At 40.6% G+C, this 21471-nt stretch overlaps 1 protein-coding gene across 1 annotated transcript in view; it reads left to right on the top strand.

The window, feature by feature from the left end:
- Positions 1 to 21471, top strand: part of CDH13 (cadherin 13) — a 1031871-nt gene that overhangs the window by 209011 nt on the left and 801389 nt on the right. Inside the window, exon 2 of the mRNA XM_030298915.2 lies at positions 14455 to 14566. Coding sequence (XP_030154775.1) covers positions 14455 to 14566 — 112 coding nt within the window. The remainder of the gene's footprint in view (positions 1 to 14454; positions 14567 to 21471) is intronic.

The raw sequence follows: 21471 nt of genomic DNA, 5'->3' as shown, positions 1-21471 counted from the left end.
GCTTGTGGGTTCGAGCCTCGTATCATGCTCTGTGCTGACAGCTCAGAGCCTGGAGCCTGCTTTGGATTCTGTGTCTCCCTCTCTCTCTCTCTGTCTCTCCCCCTGCTTGTACTCTATCTCTGTCTCTCTCAAAAATAAATAAAAAACATTAAACATTAAAAAAAAAAAAAGCAGGATTAGCAGAAACTTTCACTATTACATTAATCCAGTTTGAGATGAACAATTCCCAAGTACTGACTCATGAAATTTCAGGTAATTGAACTTGTGGACCCAAAGAGATATGAGAAAAAAATATATAATGTTCTTCTCAAACTATTTTTGGCTCGGATGTTTTCTTTCTTCCCAGCTCAAAACATGACAAACGTTTGCTTGATGGAGAGAAGATACTGGCTTATCCACACCTCAGTTTAATGCAGTGCTGATAATGGGAGGGGTTTGTGACTTAATATACTTGAGTCTACATTGACCTTTTTTGTTTGTTTTCAGTGAGAAGCAAGTTGAAGAGGCTTCTCGCCTATTATAGAGATTAGAGAGGAGGGTGTTCGTTTGACACTGCAGTGAAGCCAAAGGAGGGGATGTCCTCTGTCTTTGGAGACTGGCAATAAGCCACTTTTATCGTCCTAAAACGTTTGTGCCTTTGAGCAAGCTAGCTAAGAGGAAGGGCCTGATTCTCTGAGAAAAAATGGACTTGAGTAACGGAGCAGGCTGACTCAGCTCCTCAGAATCCAGAAGACAGTAAATATGGAAATAGTTTCAAGAGGAGAATACTGTAGACTTTTTTATGGTGGTGGTGGTTTCACTATGACAGACAACTTCTCTGCAACCCATTCGAGGGAGACTCTTTTCCTAAGAGTATGCATGAAGCTCAGGGGCTGGGGGGCCAGAAGGCAATGTGAAATGAATGAAGAGGCCTTGGTAAGGAAAAAATACGTCCAAAAAACATGAGGGCACACCAAAAATCACTTACAAGTTTAATTTAGGACACCAAGAGCACAACTGAGGTAATAAAAGGCAAATGGTACATGCCTCTGGGGGACCACCAGGGGGCGCCTAGACTGTGGTCATCTAAGGGTGAGGTTCTGCCCGTCAGGAGAACGCTTGACTTCAGTCCCAGCACTGTTTCAAGCCCAAGTACTTAGTGAAAATCCTTGATATTTAAATGTTAGCAATTAATCCACATTCTAAAGGCCATCTCACAGGTACAGTGGCCTTATGGGACCTGCTGGCCATCAGAGTCTGCACCCTCTCTGTTAGAGCCTGTTTGTCCTTGGAGCAAAGTCTACAGCCGTTGTTTGACTATCGAGGGAGACTCTCGCCTGACTGCCACATCTGTGTTCTGAACATTAGCAGTACCATAGACAAACTTTCAAGGTCAAATTGATTACCCTCCAGCTTAGCAAAGCAGCAGCTCCCTAATTATGTCAGAAGGCAGGATTATCTCTGATCATTCGAGCTAGGATTCTGGATAAAACATCAAAAGCAATATTTAAATAACACGTGGTCCTGAATCAAGGATTCATTGCATTTTTCTCTTACTAAAAAAAACAAAAAAAACAAAAAAACAACGGATTATGGTGGGCCATTTTGCTCCGTTAGTAAGGATTTTCCAGGCTGTTTTAACTCCTAGGTATTATAACACCATCCTTGATTACACAGTGTCACCATGGGAAAGAAGGATGGTTTCCTTGGTGTCATGGTGGTTCCTGTTCATAAAGTCCCTGCAAAAATCCAGGCAAGTTCTTAGCTCACACAACCCAGAATTAGGACCTGGCATAGCCAATGCAGTGCTGGAACTGCTCAGCTCATGGGAGCTAATTGTGTGCACATCTCTTCCCCAATTCTGTATGCAGTGACCACATTGGTCACTCAAAATTGACCATGATGGGAATATTTGCACCATGGAAATCAGAAAATGTTACAAACCAAGGCATTTCTTTATTGGAGAGCTGGTTGTTAAACACTTACCAGGATTCCCTTGGGTATTCCTCATCCTGGATGGCCTCCCTCTATTTCTTCCTTGTAACCTGAGGCCACCTTGTGTTCCATTTAGACATCATATTACTGTCTTGCTTACTACTCTAGAACTATGAAGCAGAAGAAAGCTGCATTTTACGTTGTTTTCTAGTTTCTATCTACTCAGGAATTCTTGCCTTTTAAAAATAAAGTTGTGGGGCTTGGTTAAGCATCCGACTTCAGCTCAGGTCATGATCTCACGGTCAGTGAGTTCGAGCCCCACGTAGGGCTCTGTGCTGACAGACTCAGTCCTGAGACATCAGAGGCATTCTGAGTAATCACTAGTCACAGCACAGAAGAGGAAGTTCATGGATCACCATCATTCATACTCCTTCCCACTGTGCATCATCATTTGTTCCTTTGTTTCTTGTTTGTTTATTTATAAATATTTATTTTTAAGAGAGAGAGAGAGAGAGAGAGAGAGAGAGAGAGCGTGAGAGAGCAACCACACATAAGGGGATGGGCAGAGAGAGGGGGAAACATAGGATCCAAAGCTGCCTCTGCACTGAGAGTGAGAGAGTTCAACATGGGCTCAAACTTACCAATCATGAGATCATGACCTGAGCCAAAGTTGGATGCTTTACCGACTGAGCTACCCACGCACCCCCATCTTCTTTTGTTTAAAATGTAAGGGCACACAAGCAAAATCAACTAAACTAATGTGTCTACAACAGTGGTTTCTCTAGTAACCTTACTGCCATTCCCTTAACATTGAGCCAACTGTGTTCTCCTTTTTATTATTTCTACTAGATTCCTTATTTCTTTCCTATACTTTTAATTGGGCCTTTAAAATATGTATTTACACACCAGTGTTTCCTGTTATGCTTTGTCTTCCTAAAGGGTGGGAGCGTTGTCTTACTAAATTTTGTAGTGATCTTGGCACGAACAGGTAGTAGGCACTCAATAAAGGTCACTTACATCAATGAATGAATCCTTAAGAATATGATTAATTGGCAAATGGAGGAGTCATTCCTTCTGATTCATTTGGAGAAATTTTTATTTGAACATTAGGCAGTTAGATTTTATTTTATTTGTATTTTTTATTTATTTAGAGAGAGAGTGTGAGCAGGGGAGGGGCAGGAAGAGAGAGGGAGAGAGAGAGAGAGAGAGAGAGAGAATCCCAAGCAGGCTCCACACGGTCAGCACAGAGCCTGAAGTGGGACTCAATCCCACGAACCATGAGATTATGACCTGAGCTGAAATCAAGGGTTGGACGCTCAACCAACTGAGCTACCCAGGTGCCCCTAGGCAGTTAAATTTTAAAGAAAAGATGCATATTACATTATATCCCAAGAGAGCGTATGTGGCTTTCTGCTTAACACAATCTGTTCCTTGACTCCAACACCAACTTTTGCTGGGTTTATTTCTTTTCTTCTGGAACTTTTCAAAGTGAGAACCTTTAGCAGAAAAAACAATTTAACAAGATAGACATTTAGTTCAATAGAAGAATTTTTCCTGGTGTGAAAAAATAAATTACAAAAAGGACTTTGCCTCTGAAAGATAATTAATGAAAACCTTCCGGTGTGATGACAAATCTGACATCTTGTCTAATGTCTGGCAGAGAAGAAAGTGTTGAGAGTCGCACAGTTAGAATAAAATGTTCCACTTCACAGTGAGGCCAGGCAGGATCTGATAATTATTTCTAAGCAAGAAAAGGTCGTAGTCTAGTTGTTGAATTGACACAACATCAGGCCTGGATGTGTGACTGTTGACCATCAGTGGGATCTTCCTTTATGTTTTCCTGATTTTATAGGTAAATGTTGTCAGGAGTGTGAGCGGTTATGGGATGACTTCCTCTTGGACATTTTGGGAGGTTTTCTTGTGTATTTTTGTTTTTATATTTCGGCTTTGGTGATGTATAATTGGCAAACAAAATTTTAATATATTTAAAGTGTACATCATGGTGACCCGGCACACATATACCTTGTGAGAGGATTCCCTGCATCGAGTTATTTAGTTAATTACCACCTCCATCACCTCACTCACATATCTGTCCCTTCTTTTATTAAGGCTTTTTCTTTTTTTTGGGGGGAGAACATCTGATTTCCATTCTCCCAGCAAACATCAACCATAAAACAGACTGCCAGTCATAGTCTTTATGCTCTCCATCACATCTTTAGAATGTATTCATCTTACTCCTGAAGATTTGTATCCTCTTACCAACCTATCCGTGTCTCCCCTAACTCCCAGCCCCTGGAAGCCACCTTCCTACTCTCTGTTTCTATGGGTTTGATTTTTTTTTCCACATATGTGATATTATGTAGTATTTGTCTTTCTCTGTCTGGCTTATTCCTTTTAGCATAATGCCCTCATGGTTCATCCATGTTGTTGTCACAAGTGTCAGTATTTCCTTCTCTCTCATGGCCAAATAATATTCTATTTCTATATAGAATATATATATATATATATGTATGTGTGTATATATATATGTATGTGTATATGTATGTATGTATATATATGAATATTCCATAATATGTAATATATGATATGATACATGGAACATATTATATATGGTATATATATAATATGTATCATATATTCTTTATGCATTCTTCCACTTATGGACACTTATATTGTTTCTATACCTCTTAGACATTTTGGACTCAAATTGTATTTCTAGAACTTTCCCCGTCCCTTATAGAAGTTATCATGGGTTATAGTAGGCTTAGTAATGGTTCCCTGAACATGTCCACATCCTTATTTCCATAACACATGACTATTACCTGGATAACCCAGGTGGACCTGACATAATCACAATGATCCTTATAAAAAGGAAGCAGGAGGCATCCATTAGAAACAGAAGACCATATGATGGTGGAAGGAGATAGTCAGAGATAGACAAGAATGCTATCCTGCTGGCTTTGAAGATGGAGGAGGGATATCATGAGTGAAAGGATGTAGTTGGCCAATGAAAGCTGGAAAGCAAAAGGAAACCGGTTGTCCCTTGAAGCTTGCTGAAGGAACACAGCCCTATTGACCCATTTTAGACTTCTGGTACCCAGATCTGTAATATAATAAAATATTTTTCAAACCACCAAGGTTGAGGTTATTTGATATAGCACCAATATAAAACTAATACATGAGGCATGTCTTATTTTGAGTTCCCCTGAGTCAGAGCTGGGGACAAAGAACTAGGTACAATTTTTTTTTTTTTTTTTTTTTTTTACTTTGAGAGGTGACCCAGGAAGCAAGAGTGAGGGGCAAGAGATGAGGTAGGGGAGGAGGGAGAGAGCCATTGTAATGAAGTATCATTGAAGTCACTGCCGCGGGCAGCCAGGGTTCAAACCACCAGGACCTCTGAATGACACATGGGATGTCCTTCAGAGGCATCCATCCAGAGGAGGGCAATTAGGGCATTTAACCAGCTGCCATTTCGCAGCATTGAGGGCGCCTTGAGGGCTGTCCCTGGAGCATCAGCTCCTCAACATTTCTCAGCTCTGCTTGACCTCACATTAACCAGGTTCCTGCAGTATAGGAGCAAGCCCCACCCTGGAATATGAAAAGGCTGGGGCACTCTGCAGGGTAAGCCTGAGCTCTTAGGGGACTGTCCACTGTAGCAGTAGCTGAGATGGCACGCTGGCCGAGGTGTTGGACTCAGGTGTTGTCTTCAATTAGACTGAATCCTCACCCCAAGATCTATTCGTCTAGTAAGTTTCCTACCTGGTGTCTCCATGGGTTTAGGGTTTTATATACAGACTGGACAGGTCTTTCACGCCTGGCAAACAACTGGTACTTAATATTTGCTCAGTCAAACTTCCTGGGGCTGCTAAGTCTCACCCATGAGTATCTCATATAGGGACTTCCTTCTTTATTTGTCTTAAGGGAGGTAGGTCTTATCTGGCATTTGAAACCCTAATTTAAATTGCTAAATTTACTAATTTTAGTTACTACTAGGTAAAATTACTAATTTAAATTACTTAAATTTAAATTACTAAAATTTCATAGAAGATGTAAATAGCACCAACTCTAGGGCAGGTACAGCCTCTAGTTTCTATGAAGGGCCAGCAAACCAAGCCTTCCTAATTGCATTCACTGAAATTCTTACAAAACAATTTCTCCTTTAAAATTTACCAGTCGAGTCTAGTTGATTAATCCTGGAATCTTAGTAGTAAAGAGTTAATTCCATTTACACAAAAACTATAATTTCATTGAGTGAATTATTTTTGGTTCTGTTTTAGCCAGACTACAGGAGGACATGCCCGGTCAACTCAATCCTCCTGTAAGACAAAAACACTTTCAAATAATCTTGAAAACATCCCAAAACTTGTTATCCCTGCCAAATTGCTTCTTCTTTCTTCAACTGGCATGTCTTGGTGTTTGCATTTACCAAACTCTGCATGGAACATTCTTTAGTATACATTGCTACTTGAAAAATGGCAATCATGTTTCCAATATGGCCTTATCTGTGTCATCATCCCGGTTCCTATTCTCATTACATGAGGGTGTTGTTCCTTTGTCTATATTTATATAATACTTTTTACATAATCCTCTATCCTAATAAAAATAATAACAGTAGCATGTAGCACCTCTTATGAACCTATCCTATCCTGTCCTTACCGTTTTGATTTACATCAATTCATTGACCCTCACAAAGCAATGATGGTAGATATTGTAACTGGATGAACTGTACAAATGAGAAAACTAAGGCACAGAGAGGTTAAGTAACTTGCCTAGGATTGCACAGCAACTAAGTGGTAAAACTGGGGTTTGAACCCAGGTAATCTAGCTCAAGATTCTTTTTTTTTGAACCACTTCCTAATTCACAACATATAGAAAATACTATATTGTATTATTTGTCCATGGGTCTGCCTTTCCTTCTAGGTAATAAGTTTGTCAAGTGCTTTGTTCATTTTTCCATCTCCAGCACCTATCCCAGGGTCTGGCAGATAATAGAAATTTTAAACTTTGAATAAGGGAATTAATGAAAAAAAAAAAAAAAAGATCCCAACTACTCTGTCATAACAGCAGATCTCAATGCCCCACCACTTGAAAGGACAATTGCCAAGACAAAAGAAAAGAGGCTGTGCCTGTTTGTGCTCAGGAATGGAGCACTCAGACAGCAGTTTCCACCTCATGACCTTCTGACAGTCTTGCCCAAGGTTCCAAGGTCATGAGCCTTTTTTCATCTTCCTTCCTTTCTTCTCTTTCTCACTTTCCCTCCACTCCTCCTCCTTCCCTCCTTCCTCTATGCTTCCCTCTCTGTTGGTTTGCCCAGATTATCTTTACATCTTGAAAAATCAAGTAAAGGGAACCAATGTTTTCTGAGCCTCTACTTTGGGGCCAACACTATGGTAGACTGTATGAGTTTCCTCTGGGTGCTGCAACAAATTACCACATGCTTAGCATTAACTAAAATTAACTAAATTAAAAAAAATTAAATTAACCAAAACAGCACACATGGATTGTCATATAGTTTTGAAAGTTACCAGTCCAAAATGGGTCTCACTGGGCTAAAATCAAGTTGTCAGCAGGGCTGAGTTTCTTCTGGAGGTTAAGGGGGAAATCTGTGTTTCTGCCTTTTCCAGCTTCTAGAGGCCTGTTGCCCTCCTTAGCTCGTGGTCTCTTCCTCCACCTCCACAGCTGACACTGGCAGACTCAGTCTTTGTCACAGCACATCACTGAGACCTGGCTTTCACTGCCACATCTCTTTCTCGAACTCTTCAGCTGAGTCTTCCATTTTCAAGGAGTCTTGTGATTACATGTAGATAATCCAGGATAATCACTCTACTTCCTACTGGAAAGTCAGCTGACCTTAATTCCCCATTGCCATTTAATCTTACATATTCACGGATTCTGGGGATTCAGCTGAGGACATCTTTGGGGGACGATAATTCTGTACCTTCCCTTTTAACAATTTGAGGAAAAGGTACTGAGTAGCATTCAGTTGGAAATAAAATCTAGATGTTGGTCTCAAATTGTGTGTGAAGGCAACAACACTCAACAACTCAACTTGTGCATGAAGGACTCACCAAACTGGTAGTATTCTGTCTCTTTATCTTCCCGAGACTCACAGAATCATTTCTAAGAGTCTGTTACATTATGGCCAAGATGGTGGCAGGTGTTCTGTGTTGTGTGGCCATGAAACACCAGGAAGATTGTAAGGAGGTCAGATTTAGAGCTAGTGTGGGTGACATGAGCTTACTTGTCAGTGAGGATATTGACATGTGCCCACACGTGTGTGTGCACATGTGTGTGTGGGCATGGGTGTGCCCACGCATGTCTTTGAAATACCTCTTTTCTCCATGCTTTCCCTGTAGGTAGAGTGCCTTTATAAACCCTCTGGGGACTCTGGCAGGATAAAGAGTCCATCAAAATTCATTGCTGTAACATTTTTATATCCTGCAAGTCAGAGCCAGTAGCCTTTCTTCCCCGTCAATCTCAGCCCCTCCAAACTGAGTCCAATAGACAGACTTTGACAAGAGTAAACCAGAGGTGTTTTGTAGCAAGGATAAAGTAACTGTCCATCCACGCTAATAGCAAAAAGCAGTGAGTCAGTGAGAGGAAAACAACCAGGGGCCAGGAGACACTAGTGAGTTCGCTTGGAAAATACCATTTTGGAGCTGGCTTAAGAGAGGATGAGATCTGAGATTGTTCACTGCCTGCTGAGATAATTATTTGTGGCAGGAAGCTTCTCTTTTTTTTTTTTTATTTATGGCTGCTTCGAATACAGTTGTGTTAAGCTTTCTTCAGTCCTGATATTTCTCTCTGGCCTCTGGTGATGTATCTGTGATGCCATGGTGTAGAAGCCCCTCTGTCCTTGTCCCTTCCATGTTTAGCATAGAGTGGGGCAGGTGAGCTGCTGACTCACGCAAACACCCCCAGATCTCAGGGTCTCCACAATGCATGTGGGGTTTCCTTGTTGGGTACCTCTCTCCTCAGTCCTTGTCTTCTAAGCAGGGACCGATTTCTGGGCTCTTTCTATTGGATGACTCCACCATCTTGGAAGTCCTTCCTTTCTGTTTTCATAGATGGGGAAGAGAGGGCATTTCAGGGGCCAGGCCAAGAAGTGGGGAAAATCCTTTTACTCCCTTTATGTTGACCAGAGTTTAGTCACATGGCCAAAATCACTACAACAGAGCCAGGAGCACACAGTTATGGATACCATTATGACAAGTAGCTAAAGCCTTGTAACAAGGAGTGTTCTTTGCTTAAAAAGCCTCTTTCCAAAGTCTAAAGTAGGGGTTGCAAATTCAAATGTCGGGGACAGGGCAGGGGCAGCGGGGCAGATATGTGTGTAACGGAGTCAAGCAAGCAGAAGAAGTAATATGGGGGATGATGCAGACAAGGACAGCCAAGAGAGGTGCGCTCTTTATAATATGATAATTTAACTTTTATGACAGACTGCTATGGCTAAACTAACCAAATCTGCTGGCCACATCCATCCCATATGCTGCCAGTTGGCAACCTGCAGTCTGGGACAGAAAAAAAAATTTTTTTTTTTTTTCTGGAAGCAAATTCCAAAGTTGGCTATGTTCTTGAATCACTACCTGTCAGGATAAACATAAACCCTTTCTTTTTTCAAAAAGAAAGCTCTAAACAGCAGCAAAGAAATGGACCCTAAAAAAAAAAGAAGCAGGTATGAAGAGTGTGATGTAAGGCTTTGCTGTTGGCATGTTCGTCTAGGGCAGGGGCTCTTACACAGAGGACAGAGCTCTGGGCTACCGTTTTAAAGAATGCTTGGTGTTCTGCAAAAGCAGCACAACTCAGCTCGCAACAGGCACTGATGTTTTTCATTGTGCACCTGACCCCAAGATGCAACTCCCTTCCCATCTCTACCTGACTCAGGCCCCTGCTGTTTCCCTTGAAATATTTCTGAGCACAGTCTGTACACTGAACAGTTTTACAGTAACAACTAAAGTAATCTTTTGATGACATCTGTGAATGTCTACCCTGGGCAATAGAATACCAGTGAAACATGTATATTGGTTTAAACGTAATATATAGAAACAATGATAATGATAGCAAACATTTCTTGAGCAACTACTGTGTGCCTGGAACTACATAAGGCTCCTTACAACAAGTAACTCACTTCCTCCTGATAATAACCTTAAGATACTATTATTGTTCCCATTTCCGTCTGAGGAAACTGAGACCCGGAAGGTTGCTTGCCCAAGGTTACAGCTGGTAAATGGCAGCAGATAAACTGGGAATTCATACAGAACCAGTGTGGCTGTGTCCTGTGCCTGTAGTTTGTCTGAACATGAATCTGCTTTCATAAGCGGACTGATTGTAATTTTCGAATGATAGAAATCCTTTGGTGATCACAAAAGTCAATCACTGCTGAGCTTTCAAAGGTGTATTGGTTGCCTTTTGTTCATGAAGTGCAAGGTAATGCATAAATGAACAAAAGAACCATATAGGAAGACCAAAATTCCCAAGGCATTAAAGATAAGTTCAGAATGTTGTTCATAGCTTATATTCTGGAAACGTTAAAGAGGATTTGGGGGAAAGTGTATCTAGGTCGTATATATTTTTTTATTTTTTTAAATGTTTATTTATTTTTGAGAGAGAGAGAGAGGGTGGGGGTGGGCAGCAGAGAGAGGGAGACACAGAATCTGAAGCAGGCTCCAGGCTCTGAGCTGTCAGCACAGAGCCCGACGCGGGGCTCGAACTCACAAGCAGTGAGATCGTGACCTGAGCCAAAGTCAGACACTCAACTGACTGAGCCATCCAGGCGCCCCTCTAGGTCATATATTTATAGGAGTGACATCTGATAATGTTGAAGAAGAGGCTTGCTTAGTTGTGGAGTAATGTCCAAATACTTTTAAACCAAAGAGGGATGCTTCTTCACATTCTTCCACCAAACTCAGTATGATTGAGATTGAAGGGTGGGTGTCTGTGACAAAGTCATGCACAGATATGCTTAAATTCTGCTAAAAAGTCAAGGGGCAATGGCAATAAGTTGAAACTACCGCTACTGCCCAGGTGGAAGTCAGTGTTGGGGAAGAGCCCCCAAATTAGTCTGGATTTTTTTTTAAATGGAGTTTTGTCATTGCAGAGATGTGTTACATGAAACCCAGACACACACAAAGGAATTCATGTGAAAGCACAGAGCGTGTGGCTTAAAAGGACAAGTTTATATTCCCCTCCACTTATCTAGCTAATTCTGACCCATCTTTGAGATCAAAGCAGAGAGATGTCTCTTCTGTGGATTTGCTTTCTCTAATCCCTCTAGATGAAATCAGACTCCCTGTCCCTGGCTTTGACATGCTCCCAGAGAGACCTGTAATTTCCCTTCAATTTAAATTCTAGTTAATTAATTAAATTATGATTTGCTAATGCCTGGCACCTTTTCTGCTCCACATTAACAGCTAACATTTGCTGACCACTATCCTGTGCAACACTATTCTAGTTGCTTTAGATGCACCATCCATTGAGTCCGTATAGCTCCTCTCAGTTCACATCTCATTTCCCCATATTTCTGTTACTGTCAGTCAGTAAAGGAAAGAGCCAAGATTTGAACCAAGGAAAAGACTCGGGAGTTTTTGCTTTTAATTACTGCATTATTATGCTTCTATACAGGCTCCAGAACAGCACCTAACAGAGTGCTTGCTGAATCCCCAGGAGAATAATAAATTTGGGGGACTAAGTGAATGAACTGAATGCAGAGAGGAGGGGCTCTCTCTTACTTCCTAAGTCACACCTTGCCCAGGAGACTGCTGCCTGTTTTTCCATTAAAAGCATTTAACCTGAATTTTAGTGGGTGGAGGCACCTAAGAATTTATAAAACCAAGCTGAACCTCTGGGAGTCTTTTGACTCCTCCCACCCACCCTGAGGGTTAGCCGTTGGGAAAGGTTTATTTTTCCTTCCTGACTCCAGAAGAATCCTGAATAGAGCCCACCAAGAAATCAGGAAGGAGAAGGAGCTACAGAGAGACAAGAACAGGGGCTCAGCTCTTCCATCCTCTCAATCAGTTCTGGATTCTTATCCTCGGGATCCCGAGAGAATTGGTATCTCCTTAGTTCCTACGAGGTGACTGGTTTACCGGTCTGGGGTTGAGGGCAGAATTAGCTGATTAGAAGGTTAAGGTATAATTGTAGGCTCAGGATGTCTGGAGGCCACCTTTGACCATTTGCTATTTAACTGAATTAGCTGTTGGCCAGTTAAAGATTTTCTGCTTGCAAAATCGCCAGCAAATTATTCTGAGTCCTGAATCTGCATTCTGTGTGTGTGCCCCTTGGGGTGTTAGCATTATGACTGCCTCGGAAGCAATCTAACCAGAGCCTGCTCTGCAGGCAAGGGGAAGTTTCACAAGCAGAACTGCTCAGGTACAGAGCTATAATAATACCCTAACCCCTTTGATTTTAGAGAGATGATGTCGGTCAGGGTGATGATTCCCCCATTTCAATTTCTCTGATGTTCCTCAATCTGACCACACCATGAACCTCCGAAGATTGATTCTTTGTCTTATTCCTTGGGGTTCAGTGCATTTCAGTGGGCTGTTATTTACAGAGAAGCCCGGGTTCCACAGCTTCCAACCTTGTGTACAACCCTTTGAGTTTGCTGGTGGGGACGATAATGAGTTTTCTTCAGCAGCTGTGTACAGTGGTTAAGAGTTTGTATCCTAATATCAAAGTTTGGTTTCCCAAGAAGCAGACACTAAGTCAAGGATTGGAGTGCAAGTAGCTTTCTTTGTTTGGAGAGTGGTGTCGGAGAAATACCAACAGGAGTTGAGGAAATGAGCCAGGGAAGAAAAGGCAGTGAATGGAAGATGAGTTATCAAGCTAGATGCCACTGTGGACAACTGGAGTTGAATTCCAAGTGGAAATGGGGAGACAGAACACTTGCCTCCCAGGTATGGCTCCAGAGGGGGAGAGAGCTGAGGTATTTGTGCACCAGTTCCCACCTGGTATGGTGGAGGGCTGCTACTGAGAATCTCCGAACGCTCTCTGCTGGCACCATGCTGTTAAAGCAGCCTTCCATGGGATTCAGAGAAGTAGCTCAGCCAAATGTAAAGTCCTGCCCTAGGGTGTGGAAAGCCTGTGGGGTCTGGGAGGAGCTCTGACCGTGATCCATCTCAGAGGACACCTAAGCCTGGATTTGGATCCTGGCTCTACCTGTCCCAGCTCTACAATCTTGGATCTTGGGCCAACGTGTGAGAACATCAGGCCCTTTGTAAAATGTAAGAATTTAATTTCCTATAAGAAATTAAATATGGGGTACCTGGATGGCTCGGTTAGTTGAGCGACCAACTCTTGATTTCAACTTGGTTCATGAGTTTGAGCCCCGTATCGGGCTCTGAGTGGACAGCACAGAGCCTGCTTGGGATTCTCTCTTTCTCTCTGTGTCCCTCTCCTGCTCTCTCTCTCTCTTTCAAAGTAAATAAACATTTAAAATACTAAATACGTCATAGGGCTGCTGTGGGGATTAAAGGAGATGATGCATAGCAAACGTAGACATGCTTGCCATGTACTAAAGGCTGAAAAACGTTAGCAATGGTATGTTAAGTTTTATGGAGCATCTTCTCTGTGCCAGTATATATGGTAGGTCCTTGGTATCAAAGTTGGAGAAAAAGAGGTAATTCCTATCTTCACAGGGCTTGTAGTCTTTGCCTACTAAACCTACGACTCTTCCTTGCCTTACTGAATTACCCCTTGCCCAGGAGTGTGTCACCTACTATTATATTCCAAAACATATAGCCTAAATTTTTGACTCTGGGATGAAGAACCCCAAGGGTTTGCAAAGACAAAGCTGAGCTTTTGGAAGCAATTGTGAATTTTAGGTTTTCTAGTAGCCAAACTTACACAAGTACAAAGCAAGTGGTAACGTTGACTTTAACAACATATCTGTTTAGTCCGGTCTGTAAAATATTATTATTTGAACAGTAATCTATATACAAATTATTAATTATTTTACATTATTTTTTTTAAATTTTTTGGTAGTTAGTCTTCAAAATCCTACATGTATTTTATACTGACATTTTCAGCCCAGCTACATTTCACATGCTTAGTAGCTGTGAGTGTCTCAAGACCACCATATTGGATTGCAAAGGTCTAGTGGGCCCTGAATTCCTTTGGGAAGTAATTTCCAATGGAATAGTTGTGCTTTCCTCCTCATTATAGATGGCACTGCTCCTTTGCATCTGTGACAGTGAAGTTGGTTTTAGCTCAGGCATCATATGAAATTGACTGTTTTTGTAACGAAATTTCACACATAGAAACCATGGTGAGAGTCTTAGCAGGTGTAAAAATCTGACAAAGTTATTTCTTTAACGGCAACTTAATGGAAACTGCAGCAGCTGTTCCCATTTGCGTGTTTTCCAAATCTCATCGCCAAAACGAATTGTTGGCAGCCACGGGAGAAATATCAACTTACCTCTTCATTTGGGAAATAAAATTAAAACCTCAGCTCATTTCTAAAAGTCACAGATTTGGTAAAAGTTAGCAGGGCAAACACATAAGCCGCAGTTAAAATATTGATGGCTTCGGTTTTTTTCTCAGGTGCTGCTGCTAACATCTGCAGAAGATTTGGACTGCACGCCTGGATTTCAGCAGAAATTGTTCCATATCGATCAGCCGGCTCAGTTCATTGAGGACCAGGCGATTCTAAACCGTAAGCAATGTCACTTGATGATTCTTTTGGCCCATTTTCGTGTTCAAACTCACCAATGTCTGAGAATGTGTCTCAGGATGTGATATTCCCTAAGCTAAGTGTTTTCTGATTGTTTTCTGTCTCTGCTTGACCCAGGGTGGAAGCTCTTAACCTAGGGCCTTGTTAGCTGAGAGGTGAACAGAGTAGTTGTGTATCGCTTTGTAGTATTTTGCCATCGGTGAGCATTTCCCCACTACTCCCAGAAAAGGGGACCACCAGTCTCTAACGTGAGTAAGGAAACGAAATCCATTTCACTTGGGCAGATCCCTGAGCGCAAAACCATTGTCTTCCCATGGATTGATGTTTGATCGGGATTTCTTGTGCGTAGTGTTAGGTCAAAATGATGGTCAGAGCAGGTTGGCTTCTGGGAATTTTTAGTCCTAGGAATTCAAAACTCCTATTGTGAAGGCTAATTAAGGCTCTTCAGAAAGATTCACAGAGGTAGGGAGGCAAACCATAAGAGACTTTTAAATACAGAGACCAAATTGAGGGAGGATGGGGGCTTGGGGGAGAGGGGATAATGGGTGATGGGCGTTGAGGAGGGCACTTGTTGGGATGAGCACTGAGTGTTGTATGTAAGCGATGAACCACGGGAATCTACCCCAAAACTCAAGTACACACTTCACACACTGTATATTAGCCAATTTGACAATAAATCATGTTTAAAAAATTAATAAAATAAAATCATTTAAAAAAAAAAAGAAAGAAAGATTCAGAAACTCTACTGGCTATTTTGTGGAGTAAACTCAAATCCCCCCAAATTCCAATGAAAATATTCTCCTGTCAGATCTGTGGTTATCATCTCTTCCTATTTTTAATGCCAACATCACATTGTTTTATCTTCAGGAGAGTAGGGCGTACATTGCTAAATGTGTGGTGAGCATAGTTTTAGCACAATAGAATTTAAAATTGATGGCAGGCAAATAACCATTTAATTGTAGACTCTTGAGCACCATTTTTTAACATCCAGGGATGAAGGCTTTGAAAACAGTGATTTAATTTGGTCAGATGCTCCAAGGTCCCTTTAGGGAAGATTATTGTGCATTTGCCCTTACGGTCTCAGGTTGGCCTTCCACACTGACCATACTCCTTCATTCCTGTGCTCTCTGGCTGGTATGTTTAAAGGAAAGGAAAACAAAACAAAACAAAAACAAAACAAAACAAAACAAAACCAGCCTGCGTGATTGGATTATTCTGTGAGGCTGGAACACATTTTAAGAGTTGAAAGGAACACGGTAATGAAGACGCAATGCTGAGCAGCAAGGCAGCTACCCAAGGTGAAGTCCGTGAGCATCTTGATGCAATTACACCAATGAAATCATGTCAGTAATTAGAGTCTGCAATGACAAGGTGCGGGATCGGCACAAGAAGTGAATTCCAATATGTGATTTCATGTTAATTTGATCCCTGAGTGTGACTTTTGAGTCAGACCATCAGGAACCCTCATTTGTCTTTTGAGTCTTCTATTTATCAGAATCACTGTGTTTCAAAGGGAACTTTGTTTAAGAGAACCATTTTTCTGGCTCTTCTCTTATCTGTGTCATCCTCTCTCTTCTCTTTCTCTCTCTCTTTCTCTCTCTCTCCCTTTTCTTTCTTTTCTTTTTTCTTTTTTGCAAGTGGTTATCCCAAATGGCATGTATATTAACATGGGTGGGAATGTGAAACCACCCTGAGTATGGAAATTAATAGAGTTGGTATGCAAAGCAGGCCCATAAATGTGATTGCTTCTGTAATCCTCACGACACCAAACAGCTTTTAATTCACCGCTGAGAAGCTGGAAACAATCATACTTTGGGGGATCTTTTTAATTTAAACCAGACCATACTGTACATTCCAATATCACAGTTTTGTGTGTATCTGTGTTTTTTTTTTAATCCCCTAAGTAATTATGTGGGTTATGGTTGTTGGTTCTGTGTAAGCTAGTAAATGCTAAATGGAACCAGCTTGATTATCAATGATAGCACATTTAGGAAAAGTCAGTAATATGGGAATTGAGGATATTTAAAATTTTATATATGAATTTGTGTGTAAATTGTTGGATCAGCAAAATCTGACTAGCTCCCCTCTCGGTGAAACTGTAGGTTCATATGTCTTCGTAGGGTTAAAAAAAAATATGAAGAGTAGATCTGGTTTGGTACTTCTGAGTTCATCTCAAAGCAATATACATAGACTGTTATGAGTTAGGCCCTGAGAATAAGGTTAATTGTACCTAAATGAAGAAGAAAGTTTCCATAGACTCGAGAATGCCTACTGAATATTGTTTGGGAAAAATCTGGATTTCTAGAAGAAGTAGCAAAGTATTGCTCTGTTCTAGAGGAAAGGAAAAGTCCGGAGTATTAAAGAAGTTTCCCCCTAGCCAATGAACATTCCCCCTACTCTCTCCCTCCCTCTCCCTCTCCCCTCTCTCATTCTGTTTCTTTCATGGGTTTCCCTATGGTTTTTATCTCTTGAAAATGTGATTAACCAAGAAACTGGTAAGTGGTGGGTACTCTCAGAACGAAGGCCATATTGACACAAGGCTAACGTCTGGGTGAAAATGGAAAAGAATCAAACAGAACCAGAAAGCTAAAAAATACTTGAAGTTGTATACTAAGATCCAGGAAATGGTTAGGATCATGTTAGTGACACACAGACACAGACACAGACACACACACAGACACACACAGGCACACACAAAATTGATGTTTTAGGTAATAAAATTTTAGGTTAAAAGACACCAGGCTAGTAACATCTCTTGAACTCCACTTACAGCATTTGTATTTTCCATTTTTCCTGTTTCTTTACAATACTTAAGAGCTTTGGTTTCCAATCATTATAAAGTTTGGTCTTGTAGAAGGTGTAAACACAGCATAATCAATCAGTTGATGTCTACACTTTTCACCATTCTGTAAAGTTGTCTGAAAGTCTTGTGTCCTTGCCTGACAGATGTATTATATCTGCTCATACCCCATACTTATATTCAACCAATTCTGTGTTCAGCTTTTAGCAGGCTATAGAGAATGTTTATTCTGTCCACGGCTTCCTGCTCTCTTTGTTCAGACAGTAATATTTCCTTTCATCCTTTTTCATCTTTTTCTTCAATTCTCAATGACTTATCTTTTTCTCCTTTAACTGTTACTAATGGTCACCTCCATTCCTTTTATTTCCCTAATATTTTATTCACTGTTCACTCCAATACATCTTTCCTTCAGTTGTTCTAAAGCCTTTTATTTTCTTCACATCCAAATAACTCTTTATTCTACTCTCCTTTCCACTAACTAGACTTGCTTTCGTCTTTAAAAGGCCATTTTTCAACAAGCTTCTAGGATCAAAACATGGTGTCCCACTATTTCTTCTAATGTAACCAGGGGAGCTCTTTCATTGTATCTTTCACGGTGTGATGCAAAGCCCCCAACTCATGGTAACTTGGACAAAAGTTTCCTGCCTTCATCCCAGTCTTGAAAGATGAGCTGGGAAGATGTGGCTATTTCCTTTTTTTTTTTTTTTTTTTTTTTTGAGAAGTACAAGAAGAAGGGAGAGGACAGTTTAGAAGGCAGAAACTCAGGAGATATCTATTCAAGGCCTTTGTATTCAGGGAGGAATCTTTAAGGGGTTTGTGGTAAGGGTTCCCTCAAGGCCTCCAACACCCTGAATTCTCTTAATGGGTTTGTGTTGTTGCTTGCTTATCTGCAACATGAAAATCATGTGATTCTGGTACTCACCATCTTGAGCCCGTGATCTCTGAATAGGGATGCTGCTTATACACTCCCAGTCGACACCCAGGCTTCAGAAGAGTAAGTGGCCTGGAAAACTGAGCAACTACCAGCTGAGGTGGAAAAGGACCAAGTGATAAGCCCCTGACTATTTTGTGTTCTGCAAAATTACAGAACAGACTATTCTGCCCTGGCCGCATCAGCTCAGACACATCTTCCTAGCATTATGTAGAGATCTGTGATCATCCAGGTAGCTAGGGGAACCATACTCATGACCCTCCAGCTTCAATTATGGGTTGTCTCCAACTTCCAGTGCCCAGAAAGGACACCCCATTGGCCATCCAGGCGCTGTCAGGCCAACACTTTCCTACCTCTTCTTGTTCATTCTTCCTCGATCACTTATTGTTGACCACAGACACACAGAAAGACACAGACACACAGACACAGTTACACACAGATAAATTGCTGCATCTGAGTTACAAGCCATACAATTACACTTTTAATCATCAACCTGCACTAGTTAGAATAGGCCTGGTATCAAACAACTCCAGTAAGCTAACACAGTGAAAGTTTATTTCTCATTCAGGTCATGAGGATACAGGTTGGGCTACTTCTTGGGTAGCTCTACTCCAAGTGTCTGCCCTCCACACAGGAACTTGAGGACTCAGGCTGCTTCCAAGTTGGTCCTACCATTCTGAGCCTTCCAGTCATTCTTATGTCACTTGGCTGGGGACAAGAGAAAGTATGGGAGAAACACAGGTTTAGCCACTTTAGCTCAAAAGTGACCCGCAATTTCTGTTCATAACCTATTTGCCAGTCATGTTAAGGCCGGGCTGGCCATGAGCAAGTCATTTGAACCCTCTGAGTTTTTGATGATCTCATCTAAGAAGGATAGTAGCGGTTCTTACTTTTAGAATTGGTGATTATCGATGAAGAAATGTGTAGAATGCATTGAAAATGCAATGAATAAATTAAAGCTGCAATTATTATTACTGTCACTATTGCTATTGTTGCTGCTATGGTTGTTATTATTACTGTTATTCATGGACCTTAGATGGGTTCAATTTCCCTATAGTGACTATCTAGTCCAGGCTTTATAGAAGACAAATCATGGGTATTAAAAATCTGAAGAAGTGAGTGACTTTTTAAGATTTGAACTCTATGAACCAATAGAACTTTTTTTAAATCTTGGGTTGATTAAAACATATTTTTAAACATTTTTCTAAACCTGGATATGAAAAAAGAGAAAAAAAAGAAAGCAGATAGATGAGATAGAGGGAGAATACTACCATTTACTTTAGTAAGAATGTTCTTTTGAAAGGTCGTTTGGAAAAACATAAAAATAAAATAAAAGATCATTTGGCATCAAAAAACAAACAAAACAGGAATAAGGACTAATTACAGCAGAGAAGGCAGTTCTTTAATATGAATAAATCTTCCTTTGTAAGAGAATGTGCCAAAGGTCCTTATTTACCTCATTTTGTTGGGAGATCACATATCAAAAGCATTAGGTTGATGTTCTTTTTTTACTATTGACTTTTATGATATTGTTCTGAAGTTTCAATATGTTCATTTTTCTACAAAGGCACGGATAAGTCTTAAGTGATTTCCTTATGACAGGCTGTATGCCCACACTGACAGCAAGAAAAGAGAGAGAGAGAGAGAGAGCATTTCTGGAAAATGTAAGAAAGTATGCATACCTTAGGAACAGATGTTGGGATTTGCAAAAGCGTCATGGGTGTTGACCAGTGTGTGTGGAGTGCCCCCTTGAACCTCATAACAGGCCTTATGGGACAAAATACTCTCATGTGCCCATTTTAGAGGTAAGGGTACTAAGGCTGGGGTAGGCAAAGCAATTTACCCAAGATCATATCACTCATATTTGTCAGTGTCAAGATTTGAACCCAGGATTTCAGTCCCATGGTTCTTATCCATAGTTCTCTGGTCTAGTCTCTTGTAGTTTTTGTTGATGTTAAGGGTGGCACATCAAAGAAATTTGCCCCTTAATTTCCCTATCTACATTCATCAGCCTGGTTGAGACAGAGAATTTCTACTGTGTTGTATTTTTTCTGTTCATAACCAAGTTTCATTTTTCCTCTGTAATATTAAAAAAAATACAAAAAAGTACCTCTTTTTCCTTGTTTATAATGGATCCAGTTAGTACCAGATTGTCCATGACCTGCACTCCTGGCTTTCCACCCTCCCTATGAGTTTCTTTCACCAGGACACTGGTTGGTCATGCCACCTTGACACTGACCTTGGTTAGTAGCCGGGTCATCCATGGAGTGCATGGTGTTGCATTAATCATATTTGTACTTAACATACATGAGTCATGGCTTTTGAGGGTGTTTTTAATTGACTATAAATCAAACAGGGAACTTGAAAAATGAAGGCAATTAATGAAAAAGCAATGTGAGAGGTGTTTTGCATCCTAACGTAGGAAATACATCGCCAGTGAATTAAATGTCAAAACAAAGGCCCTTTTGACCCTGCTGAAAAGATTTCATTTGGATGGTAATAAATGGATGAACTTTCCAACCTGGCAGGTGGAGAAAATGCCTGCTTCCTGAGTTCAAGCTCACTTGGGCTTTTATGTGTCCATATTCTCTGTCTTTTATGTGTCTATATTCTTGTGAACTTCCCAAGCTCTTTTATTTTTGTTTTTAGTTTTTGTGATTAAAATAAAAACAATGATAATTTATTTTCCATTTTCTGATTGTATTTTGCACTACTGACTCATATTTTCCCTCAAGTTGGAAGATTAATTAAATGATTAATGAAATACTTGACCATCCCCTGTACAGCATTTTGGATAGATCTGAATATGGTTAGAGTTTCAAGTGGTATATTTATTTAAACTTTTCGGATATGCCAACAAATATTACTCTGAGGCCACTCAATTCACTCCACATTATGAAGGTGACTATACTTTGGGTCAGAATGTGGACTCCTATTTACATTAATGAGAGTTGTTCCTATATTTAAATAGAGTCATATAGGGATGTAGTATTTGTATGGGTTTGCTTTTCCACCCCATCAACATATTTGTGACAATCTCATAATCATTCAATTAATATTATTAAAGTCTTCATAAATATATTAACTACCTCATTTTATAAATGTAAGGTGATATAGTAAATACAGAATAAAAGGGACACAAACCTTGTGTTCTTG

The sequence above is a fragment of the Lynx canadensis genome, chromosome E2, assembly GCF_007474595.2.
Source record: "Lynx canadensis isolate LIC74 chromosome E2, mLynCan4.pri.v2, whole genome shotgun sequence".
NCBI classification, from domain to species: Eukaryota; Metazoa; Chordata; class Mammalia; order Carnivora; family Felidae; genus Lynx; species Lynx canadensis.
Note: the sequence above shows the minus strand (reverse complement) of the source record. Positions and strands in the feature narration are given on the sequence as shown.